Source organism: Phyllobates terribilis, unplaced genomic scaffold (assembly GCF_046119375.1).
Source record: "Phyllobates terribilis strain yellow unplaced genomic scaffold, ASM4611937v1 Scaffold_11__3_contigs__length_659146591, whole genome shotgun sequence".
Lineage (NCBI taxonomy): Eukaryota > Metazoa > Chordata > Amphibia > Anura > Dendrobatidae > Phyllobates > Phyllobates terribilis.
Window position 1 is genome coordinate 353,932,816 of NW_027362771.1, and position 15,305 is coordinate 353,948,120.

Genomic DNA, 15,305 nt, shown 5'->3' on the forward strand with positions numbered 1-15,305 from the left:
CGCTCTACTTCCATTGGTCCAATAGTCTTAGAATAAGCAAGCTCCTCACAGCAGGTTTACTTTAACCCCTTAATGACCTTTCATTTTTCCATTTTTGCTCTTTCTTTTTTCTTCCCCTTATTCCAAGAGCCATGACTTTTTTTTATTTTTCTGTCTCTATAGCTGTATGAGGGCTTGTTATTTGCAGGATGAGTTGTACTTTTGAATAACACCATTCATTTTATCATGTGATGCACTGTTAAGCGGGAACAAAAATTCTAAGTACGTTGAAATTGCAAAAAAAGTGCAATTCCACAATAGTTTTTTTATTTAGCATGTTTATTATATAGAAAAAACCTGTGAGTCTGAACTGAAACGTAAATTGATGTGCATGCAAAATGTAAATGCATGTTCACATAAGGCCACTAGACAGAGAAAAACCAAAGACAAGCAAAATAACCAAATAACTGGAAGTAAATGGATAAATCGCACAGTGCATAAAAATAATCATAAATAATAAAGGGTATTTAGTTAACATAATTTTGATCAAAATAATGTAAAAGCCATCCTGCCACGTCACGGCAACCCTTATGGGACTGTCCTAACTTTAATAATAAAACCTTACCATTTGTCAAGCGACATACATATGGATAAGGGCAGAGAGACTGAACCCCTAGTAGAAGCATAGACCTGAGAGGCAGAATGAACCTTTCAGCTCAGACAAAGGGCGGCCACACCCTTATATGCACTGAAGCACACTAAACTACAAAGAAAAAACCTGGGAGTCTGAACTGAAACGTAAATTGATGTGCATGCAAAATGTAAATGCATGTTCACCTAAGGCCACTAGACAGAGAAAAACCAAAGACAAGCAAAATACCCAAATAACTGGAAGTAAATGGATAAATCGCACAGGCATAAAAATAATGATAAATAATAAAGGGTATTTGGGTATTTTGATTGTCTTTGGTTTTCTCTGTCTAGTAGCCTTATGTGAACATGCATTTACATTTTGCATACACATCAATTTACTTTTCAGTTCAGACTCCCAGGTTTTTTCTTTGTAGTTTAGTGTGCTTCAAGCACTCCACTCGCTGCCCCTCCACTAACACCTAGGGGATTAGGAGAGGAGTGTGCACTAGTCGCGCTCGTCATAAACTGTTCAAGCCAACTGGTAACAGTTGCAGCCAAAAAGTGGGGGAAGCTTGAGAAGAGTCATGCTTGATTGGTGGACCAGCAGTTCATGTGCTGTTACTCCATCAAAGAACACTAACCAGTAAAGAACATTGATAGCACATAGATACCACTAAAGAAATGTTTGACTGTAATTGGGGGGGGGGTATCATATCTGGGGGGATTGGGGAAGGCAGTATATACTATAGCAGGGGTACTCAAACTTTTTAAACAGGGGGCCAGTTCACGGTCCCTCAGACCATTGGAGGGTCGGAATATAGTTTTTTTTAAAAAAACTATGAACAAATTCCTATGCACACTGCATATATCTTATTTTGTAGTAAAAAAAACAATACAGGAACAAATACAATATTTAAAATGAAGAACAAGTAAAGTTAAATCAACCGGTATTTCAATAGGTAGGTAACTGTACCCAATAGGCAGCATAGGTCCTCAATAGGCAGGTAAATGTCCCCAATAGGCAGCATAGGTCCTCAATAGGCAGGTAAATATCCCCAATAGGCAGGTAACTGTCCCCAATACTCAGGTAAATATCACCAATAGGCAGCATAGGTTCCCAATAGGCAGGTAAATGTCCCCAATAGGCAGGTAAATGTCCCCAAAAGGCAGGTAAATATCCCCAATAGGCAGCATAGGTCCTCAATGGGCAGGTAAATGTTCCCAATAGGCAGGCTGTTTCCCCCTTATAACGCCATATGCAGGCTGTTCCACCCCTTATAATGCCCGATGCAGGCTGTTCCCCCCTTATAATGCCCCATGCTGGATGCCACCCCCCATATAATGCCACATGCAGCATGTCACCCCCCATATTATGCCCCATGCAGCATGTCACCCCCCCATCTAATGCCCCATGCAGCATGTCACCTCCCCATATAATGCCACATGCAGCATGTCACCCCCCCATATAATGCCATATGCAGCATGTCACCCCCCATATAATGCCCCAGGCAGCATGTCACCTGCCACATATAATGCCACATGCAGCATGTCACCCTCCCCCATATAATGCAATATGCAGCATGTCACCCCCACATATAATGCCCCATGCAGGATGTCACCCCCCATATCATGCCCCATGCAGGATGTCACCCCCCCATATTATACCCCTTGCAGGATGTCACCCCCCATATAATGACCTATGCCTCCATACATTAAAAAAAAAAATCCAATACTCACCTCACTTCTCACTTGCTGCCGCTGCCGCTGCTCTACTCTGGTCTCGACTCCAGCGTCGCGGCGGCCTCCTCCCACTCTGCGCTGCCTGTGACGGCACTCGGGAGGGCGCGGTGTAAAGACGTCACCACACCCTCTGACCTGACACGTCACAGGAAGCGCAGAGCAGGAAGACAGCGGATCTGCAGAGGCACGGGGAGAGGTAAGTATCCGCCTGCCGGGGCCCTGAGCAAGTGGGGGAGAAGGGCGGGCACTGACACCGCTCCGCGGGCCGTAGTTTAAGGACCCCTGTACTATAGCATATTGAATAGCACAGACACAGTTCAGAGTCATGTGTTCTGATATATAGGAAAAATCTATATAATGTATTGTGCCTTTACAGTGTATACATACATACACATGTATTCTATATATCAGCACACTGTAAAGTATTTGTGCTATATACAATACGCTGCACTTCACTACGTATTCAGATTTAGTTCCTAGGGCTGCTTGATCTGTCAGTTCACCCTCGGAAGCCAGCAAGTTTTATTCTTTGTTTAATTTAATAACATTCTAATATTTTGGTAAAAACTGTCAAAGATATGGACATCCCCTTTGACACTGTACAGAAAAGCTGTGTAAAATATAAAATTCTTAACATATCACTATTTATTATTTCAGATCTTTCATTGAGATCTCTAACAACTGTCTTACTAAAGATCAAGCTGAACAAGTGATTGAAGTAATGTTTAAGGAGGCAGGATTTGAAAATAAGAATGAGTTGACTTGGGAAGATTTCCATTTTCTGCTGAGGGATCATGACAAAGAACTCCGTTTTACAAAGCTACAGTTTAAAGGTGTGGTATACAGACACATACAAAAAGGGGCTGATTCAACAAAACAATTATGCCAGAAAAGTGATGTAATAGCTTTGAAAAGTCACAACCTTTTTGGCGTTCTCAGGCCAAAATGGACAGAGCTGGCGAGGAGTCGAGGAAGACCACTACCACCAGTCCCATTCATCAAATGTGGCAGCGTTGACTTGAATGTGATTCCTTGACACGAATATAATTTCTGATTCAGCACATGGAAGCGCACATCACTTATGAAATGCACCAAATTCATTAAGTGGTCTGTGCCTCTTAATGAACTTGGTGTCTTTTGCTCTGTCAAAACTGATGTAGCACTAGCATGCTTTAGACCAGTCTTGATGGATCGGGCCCAACACTGTTCACAATTTCCACCACTTCAAATAATTGAATTGAATTTCTTTTAAAAAGGTCTAAATAATGGCCAAGCCATATAACTCACAGCAGTTTTGGGCTAAAGTTTCTTGAGAAATTATTCTGAGGGCCCAGCTGCTAGATATAAGATGTTTCCTTTTAACTGGAATCTAAAATATATTTTTAGCACTACACTATATCAGCAATAAAACTGCTAGGGAATTTGTTCAATAGCTTCCAGAAAGGCAAAACACCATTATTTGTGAGACACATTATAACATCAGGGCCTTAGCCCTGGTGGGTTAGATGAACTCTGAGTGAGAATATGGCTTAAAAAAATTGTTCTTTTTTAACGTTATATATAAAATAATAGCAGCTCCCAAGCAGCCTGAAAAATGGTCACATCACTTCTTTTAGCCGCTCAATGGCATTTGAAGCCTAAAGTGGTTAAAAAATGCTCAAAAAAGATAGAACATGTGATCAGAAAGTTATTTGTACATTGCAGTGCTTATGTTCTTCTTTAACAGCTACTGTTCTGCTCACCATTAGTGGCACCCCTTTATTTTTTTCACAGACTGTACAATATTTACAGAAATAAATGGAAATGTACCAAAGTTATATCCTCAGGATTTTTTAATTAGTGGTCCAAAGTAATACAACAATAAAACATTGTTTTTCAACTTCCATGTTGCAATTTCAAAGAAAAAACGGAATAAACAGCATGTACAGCAATAAAGGCACCCCTAATTAATACTTGGCTGTACCCTATGGAATTGCTGATAGCCTCCAAACATTTCTTGTAGCCATCTATAAGCTTCTTGCACTTCTCAGCTGGAATTTTCTCCCACTCTTCCTTTGCAGTTTGTTCAAGCTCTTGAATGTTTACAGGGTTCTTTTTTCCAATGGCAGATTTCAGCTCACCCCAAAGATTTTCAATGGGATTGAGGTCAGAACTCATTGCTGGCCATTTTAAAAGAGTCAATTTTTTCTTTTTCAACCATTCCTGTGTACTTTTGGATATGTGCTTTGGGTCATTGTTGTGCTGTTCCCCCAGAAATAATTGCTGTTCAGATGTTTGTTCTGCTTATGTTAAAAATGAGTTCTGAATTTGTTATCTGCTAAATGTATTATCGCTACGTCGCCATCTGCTGGTCAGTATTAATTTACCGCTCACTCTCGTTCCTTCCAATTAAGTTGGTTCAAACTGGGCATGGCTATGCATGGCCATTGGGGGGTCTCTTGTTCTTGGCAGCCATTTTATAGCCAGTTTTTCTGTGAAATAGGAATCACTTACTGGGCTAGCAAAGTCATCAATTTCTGAACAGCAGAGAAAGCAACAGTATTGCACAATCAAATATTATTTCTGTATCTGGTTTTCAATAAACCAAGTCTTGAATTACACCCTCCCTGTGGTTCTACATTCAAGTCTACGGACGCTGAATCTGCATTGGTCCTGTCTGCTCCGCATTTTGGATATGGAGGTAAGGAAAAGGAAATCTCACTGCATCTTACATATCAGCTACATCTCCAATCACCTTATGTGGAGACAGAACAGTCAGAAAATGGGTTAAGAGTCCAGTCATCATATCTGCCTTATGCCTGTACATCAGAGCACAGTTGCATCTCACACAGGAATCTCACTAGCAACAGGCAAGTTAGAAGAGGTGAAGGATTAATCTACAAACATCACCAAGCCGCTTTCACATTTAAAAGAACCCTTTGCTTGCACAATGAAAGAACAGTTTGTATTATGCACAGTTTCACCTCAGATCACGTCTTTTAAAGAAACTTTCTGCCTATGTTACCTCAGATTGTTATAACAATTTTTGACATAGCAACAGTCACCTAGATTGGAAACCCCGCAATTCTCAAAATATTTTGGGAATCTTATTGGAGTGACCCATCGGAGCTGTGCAGTAATTTTCGCACCCAAAAAAAATAAATAAAGCAAAATGACCAAAGAACGTCACGCACAATCTCCTGCCACTGAAATACAGCAAGTGCAACCTCATTCTGATTATTATGAAGAGTAGTAAGCAGAGCCCACACAGACAAAATCGCACACCCAATGCCCTCTCTCAAAACGATGCTAAAAGTCTTTGAAAATTGCCATATGCCACAAAAGATGAGTTCTGCCATAACCTGGAAGGTCTATGGGAATGAGTCGCCTCCCTCATGTCAGGTTTTTAACACTACAGAAGTGATGCTGCGAGTTTACAAGATGCCATTAGATGGCTGAACACAGCCCACGAAAGATACAAGAGACTTGCGACCATTCTAAAAGACTCTAATATTGATGAAGCCTTGTGTGAGCTAAGCAAAGCAGAATTAATAGACAGAGAAAGAGACTCCATGGTGCAGAGTGTTAAGGATAAAGCAGAACTCCATATTACACTTTTGCAAGAAACCAGATCACATAGATCAAATTCATCTAAACATTCTACTCAGTCATACAGATCGTCTTGCTCAAGAAGTTCAGTCCTGAGTGATAGGATACTAGAAGCTCGCATAAAGGCAGAGGAATCCAAAATAAGATGTTCCTTTGCAAAAAAGGAGGCAGACGTAGAAGCTGAAGCCTAGAAAGCAGTGACAGATGCAGAAGTCAAGAAAGCAGACACAGAAGCTGAAGCCAAGAAAGCAGAGGCAGATGCAAAAGCCAAGAAAACAGAAGTAGAGGCTCAGGCTAAAAAGAGAAAGAGCAGAAGCAGAGGCTCGGATAAAAATTCTTCAGGTGGAGATGGAAAAATAAATTGCACTAGCAAAGGTAAAAGTACTTGAACAAGCATTATGTCACACTCTTGATCCAGTTTGCCTACCACCACGGGAAGAAGATGACGCAGTTGATCGTACCAGTGACTATATGCTGAAACAGTCATCTGCAGCGCCCCCAATTTTCAGCACTGTCAAGCTGACAATGCTAAAACTTCCAAGTCAGCTCTATCTGCTGTGCCAGTGTCACCCAAATCACCTGCACAAACTCAAAACCAAAACTCATACGTCCCCTCTCAAGGCCAGTTAATACAGGAAGATGACCACAAGGTGCTTTCTGGCCTGTTTCCACAGCTAAAACAGCAGTCCTCAGAAGCTCCAGAGGCTAAACCACAGCTCAACCCTGCAGCAACATCATTCTACCCAGGAATATCTCACCCCTTTACGCCAGACAGTTTATACACCCAAGGAGCACCACAAGTTGATAAGGCAACAAGGAGTGAAAAATCAGACATGTCTGAGTTTGCCAGGTTCATGGTAAGCAGGGAGCTAATCACCACCAGTCTCTCGAAATTTGACAACCACACCGGGAACTACAGAGCCTGGAAAGCAACCTTCAAGTCTGCCATTGCCGACCTCAACCTATCTGCGGAGCAGGAGCTTGATCTCATGATCAAATGGTTGGGCCCAGGCTCTACAAATCTTATCAAGAGCCTAAGGGCTGTCTATGTAGGACAATCAGTAGCATGTCTCGCTGCTGTCTGGCAGAGACTTAAATGAACCATTGGCAGTGCTGAAGCCATTGAAAGAGCCTTATTTAAGAGACTCGAGACCATCCCAAAGATTAATCTTATCGAAGTCAACAAGCTTCTGGACTTAAGTGATCTGCTCATGGAATTTTAACTCGCAAAAAGAGACCCTTGGTTGTCTGGACTGAGTTATCTGGACACTGCCCATGGAGTGAACCCAATCGTCACAAAGCTGCCACACAGCTTGCAAGAGAAGTGGGCAGCGTGGGTCTCAAGATACAAAAGAGCACACAATGTCACTTTTCCTCCATTTATCCATTTCTGCAGGTTCATCGACGAAGAGGCCCAGATGAGCAATGACCTCAGCCTTAATTTCCTGGAGTATAACACTGCAGTTCCAGCTGCATATTCATCAAGGTATGATAGCGTCACACCTAAACACAGAAACTTTAATAACAGTGTCAGCGTTAGAAAGACTAACCTGCCACCACTTGCATAAATTACCGGTACACATTACACTACCTCGTCAGGAGACAAGTCTTTCATTCATGAATGTCCCATTCATAAAAATCAAGTGTAGAGTGCAGAGGATTTAGTTCCAAAACCATACAGGACCGCAAGAATATCCTCAGTGAACTTGGGTAATATTTCAGCCGTTGCGCCTCATTGGAACATGATTCACATAGACTCTTCTACAGCTGTTTCCTGCTCATGCTTGGAGGTATGTAGGGAAGGCCAGAGCATCAAATGCTGTGCCAAGATATGCCTAATCGGGGTTTACCCAGAAGGCAACCAAAAAGGCAGTGAAAATGTATACTCTTTTTGATGAACAGAGCAACCGATCCCTAGCTCGACCTAAGTTCTTTGAAGCTTTTGGAATCAAGGGACCAGAAAAATCCTACACTCTGAACACCTGCTCCAGCTGCATAGAGACTAGTTGCAAAAGGGCAGAAGGATTCGTCGTTTCTCCCATCAATGGAGACAAGGAAATACCCTTACGAGCACTGATCAAATATGAACAAATACCTGAGTTCTTCAAGTACTTCCTGAGCAGAAAGAAATAATAGGTTGTCTTTAGTTTACAGTGGGGACTGATCTGTGCTCATCTCCCCCTTCCCTATCCAGGACCTAGCTCTAGGGATTTACCGGGCTTAGGTTTCCTGCTCGACGATTGGTGAGGAACCAATATAGGAACGGTAGGGGAGACAGGGTGATATTAGATCAGCCTAGGAGGTCTCCACTCCCCCTTTCCCTAGTGTCTGGGCTCCCTTCCCCTCATTCCTTCGTGTTGCACTTTTTGTTTCCAACACTTTGCGTGACACCTAGCCAGCATTATCTCCCCTATGGATACGGACGCCAACATTCTACTCCTGTTTGTCAGAGAAAATTTAAGGGTACACAAGGTGCATCAACAGTGTAGTGATCCTGACTATGCCCCATACGCTCAGAGACTGGACTTGGGGTGGGTAGTCATAGGAAATGTATGCTCGGATCGACCAAAAGTTGACTCTCTGAAGACTTGCGTGCTTAGGGACGGATGTCGTAAAGCCGCGTTGGCGCCGTCATGGAGTCACAAGCCTGAGTACATCAGGATCATCACCAGCGACCTGATCCAGGACCTAATTGTGCCATCAGAGGACCCCTACAGCCTGTCCCTGATCACGGCCAACCAGGGCTTCCATCGCATTAAGGACCGGGCGTGAGTCCTGACCAATGCGAAGTGAGAAAAGGCAATGCAGGCTAGGAAAAGATCAAATGTGATCAAATACCTGACCATAGGGATGAGATCCCTACTCTGGAAGATGCATTTCACCAACCACACTTAAGACACCTAATGTCAGAGGTATGTCAGATGTAGCAGACAGTCCTTCTGCTGCTGGCTGCAGAAGGTCACTTTGTTTGGCACTACAGATGCCTTCTTAAATGTGGCTTGCTTTAGGATCCAGCGGCTACCTCCCTCCTGCTCTGATTGACACCCTGGCCTGGGTTTTTAAATATGTTCTGTTTGCTGCAGGGAGAGGCTGGTGATATTCACATGTTCCCTTGTGAAGGCTTGGAGCTATGGCAGTCTGTTTACCTCCTCTCTAGTGCTTGGAGGACGTTTGGTGTAATCTCTCTGAAGTCGGCTAAAGCTAAGCTTCTTCCCCCTGTATTTTTCTCCTTTGTTGTCTTTAGTTTACAATGGGGACTGATCTGTGCTCATCCCCCCCTTCCCTATCCAGGACCTAGCTCTAGGGATTTACAGGGCTTAGGTTTCCTGTTCGACGATTGGTGAAGAACCAATATAGGAATGGTAGGGGAGACAGGGTGATATTAGATCACCCTAGGAGGTCTCCACTCCCCCTTTCCCTAGTGTCTGGGCTCCCTTCCCCTCATTCCTTCGTGTTGCACTTTTTGTTTCCTACACTTTGCGTGACACCTAGCCAGCATTATCTCCCCTATGGATACGGATGCCGAGATTCTACTCCTGTTTGTTAGAGAAAATTTAAGGGTACACAAGGTGCGTCAACAATGTAGTGATCCTGACTATGCCCCATACGCTCAGAGACTGGACTTGGGGTGGGTAGTCATAGGAAATGTATGGTCGGATCGACCAGGAGTTGACTCTTTTAAGACTTGCATGCTTGGGGACGGATGTCGAAAAGCCACGTTGGCGCCGTCATGGAGTCACAAGCCTGAGTACATCAGGATCATCACCAGCGACCTGATCCAGGACCTAACCGTGCCATCCGAGGACCCCACGGCCTGTCCCTGATCAAGGCCAACCAAGACTTCCATTGCATTAAGGACCGGGCGTGAGTCCTGACCAAGGCAAAGTGAGAAAAGGCAATGCAGGCTAGGAAAAGATGGAAAATGAGACGATATGTTTAAGTGTTTATTGTTGTATACTAACATGCCTTTATCATTACAGGTTTTGGGACTATATTCAAAGGATATTAGTTCAATAGTGAAATACCTTATGAAATTTCAGATGGGAAGTGTGCTCTTCCCCCAGAAATAATTACTGTTCAGTGTTTGTTTTGCTTATGTTAGAAAATGAGCTGTGAATTTGTTATCTTCTAAATGTATTATCGCTATGTTGCCATCTGCTGGTCAGTATTAATTCACCGCTCACTCTCGTTTGTTCCAATTAAGTTGGTTCAAACTGGGTGTGGCTTCGCATGGCAGTTGTTGGGTCTCTTGCTCTTGACAGCCATTTTATAGCCAGTTTTGCTGTGAGACAGGAATCACTTACTGGGTTAGCAAAGGCATCAATTTCTGAACAGCAGCAACCGATGTCAGTGGCTTTAGAGAAAGCGACAGTATTGTACCATCAAATATTATTTCTGTATCCGGTTTTCAATAAACCAAGTCTTGAATTGCACCCTTGCTGTGGTTCTACATTCAAGTCTATGGATGCTGAGTCTGCGCTGGTCCTATGTGCCCCGCATATTGGATATGGAGGTAAGGAAAAGGAAATCTCACAGTATCTTACATATCAGCTATACCTCCAATCACCTTATGTGGAGACAGAACTATTGTCTTGCTGAATGACCCATGTTGTTCGACTCAAACCAAGTTTTCTTCCACTGGGTAGGACATTTTGCTCTAAAATCTCTTGATAATTCTCTGATTTCATGATTCCTGTGATACGATCAAGGCCTCCAGTACCGGATGCAGCATAGCAACCCCACAGCATTATGGATCCTTCACTTACCTGCTTACCTGTTGGTAAAGTTTTCTTTTCCTTATAAGCTTCATTGCATCATCTATAAACAAACTATTGCTTTGCATTACAAAAAAGCTCTATTTTTGCTTCATCTGTCCACAGAACATTTTCCCAGAAGGATTGTAGTTTGTCAAGGTACTCTTTGGCTAAGATCAGTCGTTCCTTTTTATGTCTTTTCTTCAGCAATAGTTTCTTCCTTGGCCTTCGCCCCTAAAGCTCTGCTTGGTTTAGTGTACGGCGTATGGTGCTTGTTGAAACCATGACTCCAGACTGTTCCAGGTTGGCCTTCAGGTCTTTGGATGTTTGACGTGGTGTTTTTTCCACCATTCACACCAACCTTCGAAGACATCTCTTGTCAATTTTCCTCTTTCTCCCACATCCAGGGAGGTTCTTGAAGGTTTCATGCTTGGCAAGCTTTTTAATTACATTGTGCACTGTTGAAACTGGGATACCCTTTGGAAGTCTTGTATTTGCTAATAATAGCAGTTCTGATGTCCTCAGACAGCTCCTTTGTCTTCACCATTGTGACAAAGGAACAGGGCCTACCATGTGGCTTTCTAAAACACTGAAGTCATCATTCATTGGCTAATTCATGCCACATGGGCACCAACAATTAATAACAGGTGAATCTCTTTTGTGATTTACCATAGAGGAGTCAAATTGTGTTTCCATACTAAATTAATGTAAAGGGTGCCAATACCAGTGACACAGCAAGCTTTATGTTTTTTCTATTTTTCCCTCCCATTGTTTTTTGTTTTAAATTATTGCTTATGATTTGCTATTTTGTATTTAACACGAGTGCTCTATACAAAAAAACTGTTTCACTTGATACATTATTTTCAGGAGATATTCCACATTATGTACTTAAACTTCATAGGTGCAAATAACAATGAGCAGGACTGTATTGAGATCTTTTTCAGGAAAGTTCCTGAGAGGACAAGCTTGAAAAAGTTGACCTGTGAACATAGCCTAATAAATCTTGCAAAATTCCACGTGATAGCCTCCAAAATTAACCCCAGTGTGGAACTTATCTTCAGGCCAGAAATTTCTGAAACTACCCGTATTTTTTGGACTATAAGACGCACTTTTTTCCTCAAGTTTTGGAGGAAAGTGGGGGGTGCATCTTATAGTACAGATATACAGTTGTGGATGGTTGTCCGGCTGTGGATGGTGATGGTGTTGCAGCTCACACTGTGCCCGCTGCTAAAGAAAATGAATATTCACTGCTCTCCATGCCCATAGTCCCTCCCACCATTATACAGTGTAGCCGGCATGGTCGTGGAGAACAGTGAATATTCATGCTCTTTAGTAGCTTAGCAACTGCAGGACCCATGGCTGAGGCTGATACTGTGCCCATTATTAAACAGCATGAATATTCACTCCTTCCCATGCCCATAGTACCGGTCGTGGGGAGGAGTGAATCTTCTGGCAGCTGACCTGAGTGTGTGAAGGCATATGTCTGTGATGCCATGCGTAGCTCACATGCTGATATCAGTTGCTGGCAGCAGAACAGGAGGCAGCATTGGAGCAGAGGTGAGGTGAGTAGAATCCTTTATTATTTTTATGTGTGCTGCGTAAGCGGGCCATGAATACCAGGATGGAGATGGCGGGGTGCCATGAATACCAGGATGGGGATGGTGGGTGCCATGAATACCAGGATGGGGATAGGGAGTGCCATGAATACCAGGATGGGAATGGAGGGTGACATGAATACCAGGATGGGGACGAGGGATGCCATGAATACCAGGATGGGGACGGGGATGTGCTATTAATAGCATGATGGGGATGGGGGGTGCCATGAATACCAAAATAGGGATGAGGGGTGCCATATATACCAGGATGGGGATAGGGGTGCCATGAATACCAGGATGGGGAAAGGGGTGTCTTATATACCAGGATGGGGGGCCATGTATACCAGGATGGGGGGCCATGTATAACAGGATGAGGAGCATATGCAGCAGTATGGAGGGCCATGTATACCAGGATGGGGATAGGGGGTGCCATGCATACCAGGATGGGGATGGAGGGATGCCATATATAACAAGATTGCGGGCCATATATACCAGGATGGGGGGCCATGTATACCAGGATGGAGGGCAATGTATAGCAGGATGGGGGGCATGTATAACAGGATGGAGGGCCATGTATTCAAGGATGGGGGCATGTATACCAAGGTGGGGAAGAGGGCCACGTATATCAGGATGGGGGGGCATATATACCAGGATGGGACATATTAGTTCAGAACTGGGGGACATTACCCTTATAACAGTGTCAGCAGCAGACTTCCACCCATAACAGTGCATCATGACCACATTTTTTGCTTAAATTTCTTTTTTTCTATTTTCCTCCTCTAAAACCTATGTGCATTTTATGGTCCAGTGCGTCTTATAGTCCGAAAAATATGGTAATCTGGCAAGTGTGAATGTATCCTAAATAATGATTTAAGACAATGACTATCTGGCTGGGAATTAACCATCAGAGCTTTCTATAATACATTACAAATTGGTCAAACTGTTTGGGTCACAAATGTACTGTGTTTTGTCTGTTGGCTATAGTTCAAAGTGCTGTTTAGTATAAAAGGATAAAACACTGAAACTACTGAATGCTAATCTGGCAACTCCTATCCTTAGATTGTTAGAGAATATTTTATTCTATTTTATTACAATCTCAAAGGAAACGAATTCTGGAAGTAATGCATGACACCAGCCTTATAAATGACAAGCGCAATCTTCAGAAGTTCCCAGTCATAATTCTTTCACCAATGACTCAAAACATTGTGGTACAAATCTATGGATATTTTTCAGGGCTACTCACAATAGACATGTTAGGCTATACTGACAATAAAGTGACATTTTTTCAGTAGCTTTTAGTATTATATTTTCAACAGCAGACAAAGCACATGGATAAAAATGTCACAGTTTTTAGAAAAAGCAAAATTTCTTTTTATCCTGGATTAATCATTTACACTCTATCGCTCCAATTCATCAAAGGGTTTTCACCAGAAATTTTGCAACTTTTGGCATTTTTAGCCAGTTTTGGCCAGCTACATTAAATTGGGTGAAGCTGGGACAGGGGCAGAATGAGGGCGCGGCATCACAGCTCATCTAATTCATGACCAGCTTTGGCATACCTTATGCCCGAAATCTTACTCCAATCCAAGACTGGAGTACAATTCATGGCGAGACGAAGGGAAACACTTGTCACTTTTCAAATCCACCTAATTAAGAGGCGTACACCTCTGACTTAAGCACCCCCACTTCATGAAAACCGGCATGAACAATGCCTGTCTTGATAAATCAAGGTGAATGACTTATCACCCTGCAATCCTGTAGCTATATTCTGTGTATTGTCCCAAGATTAAAGCTAGATTCATTGAACCATAATTTATGGCCCATGTACAGACCACAAACCCAAGCCTGACTGCTAACTTCCTACCTATTTATATGTTTGAAGCTGTTAGTTCAGGTCAGGGAACCAGTCAGGCTGGAAATTGTGGTCTATGTACAGACCATGAAATATGAACAAGTGAATTTAGCCTAAGGTCTAAGGGGTAACATCTCTCCTTGTCGAAAGTGACATGCCGGTGTAAGGAGAATTAGGCCATGCAATGCTCCTCAGGGAAATTAAATATGCAATTTGCCCCTTCGGAGAGAAAGAGGACTTCATCTCTAGTGCCACCTACTGGAAGTAGCAATCCTAAAAGTCAATATTAATCCATTAACGAGCTTCGCCACATGACTTAGGATAAAAGTCAAACCATAATCTTTATATGCAGTCACATGTTTTTGGCTGTTGCTACCTCCTAATACATTATCCCTTAGACACTAGTCAGAGCCTCCTATACAGCTAAACCAGATCTCTTGTTTTGCACTGAGGAGGGGCAAAACCTCAAAACATGTATCTGCAAATAGAGATTTTGGATTGGCTTTTATCCTAAGTCATGTGGCAAGACTCATTAAAAGGTCGATATTGACTTTTAAACCATGGCCCTACTATCAATATTTGGACAGTATTCGGTCAGTATTTTTTCTCAGGAGTGAGAACCAAAACCAGGTGAGGATCAATCAGAGAAAAGGTATAATAGAAACAAGTGCACCAATTCTGCTCTTATTACCCACTCCTAGTTTTGGCTCCCACTCCTGAGAAAAAATACTGACCGAATATTGACCAAATACTGATAGTGGGCCATGGCCTTAGGATTGCTATTTCCAGTAGGTGGCAGTTGAAGTCCTCTTCCTGTTTGAAGCGGCAATTTGCATATTTAGCCTAAGAGTTATCTTTAGCAGCTACGTTACACTGCTTTGCTTTGACTAATAATAGATTTGTATGTTTTAACAGGTATGGATGGTTCAGAGGTCTACAAACAAATGTTCAGAAGAGTTTCATGTATTGAAACAAGCAGGGACAAAAAAGAGTATGTATGCTATAGTCTATGATTATATGCACCTAAAACAACATAGATTTAAGAGTAACTGCACTTTAAAAAATCTTTTGACATATCGTACAGAAATGTCAAAAGTTTTGATCTGTTGGGCCTCTATTGGAGACCCACAATGGTCACTTAATGTAGGAGAAGACTTGCTCAGC

General features: G+C 42.6%; 1 protein-coding gene across 1 annotated transcript in view; it reads left to right on the forward strand.

Annotated features, from left to right (window-relative positions):
- LOC141166325 (dual oxidase 1-like) overlaps positions 1-15,305 on the forward strand; it is a 261,582-nt gene that overhangs the window by 201,144 nt on the left and 45,133 nt on the right. Inside the window, exons 21-22 of the mRNA XM_073652895.1 lie at positions 3,010-3,185; positions 15,057-15,132. Of these exons, the coding sequence (XP_073508996.1) occupies positions 3,010-3,185; positions 15,057-15,132 (252 nt within the window). The remainder of the gene's footprint in view (positions 1-3,009; positions 3,186-15,056; positions 15,133-15,305) is intronic.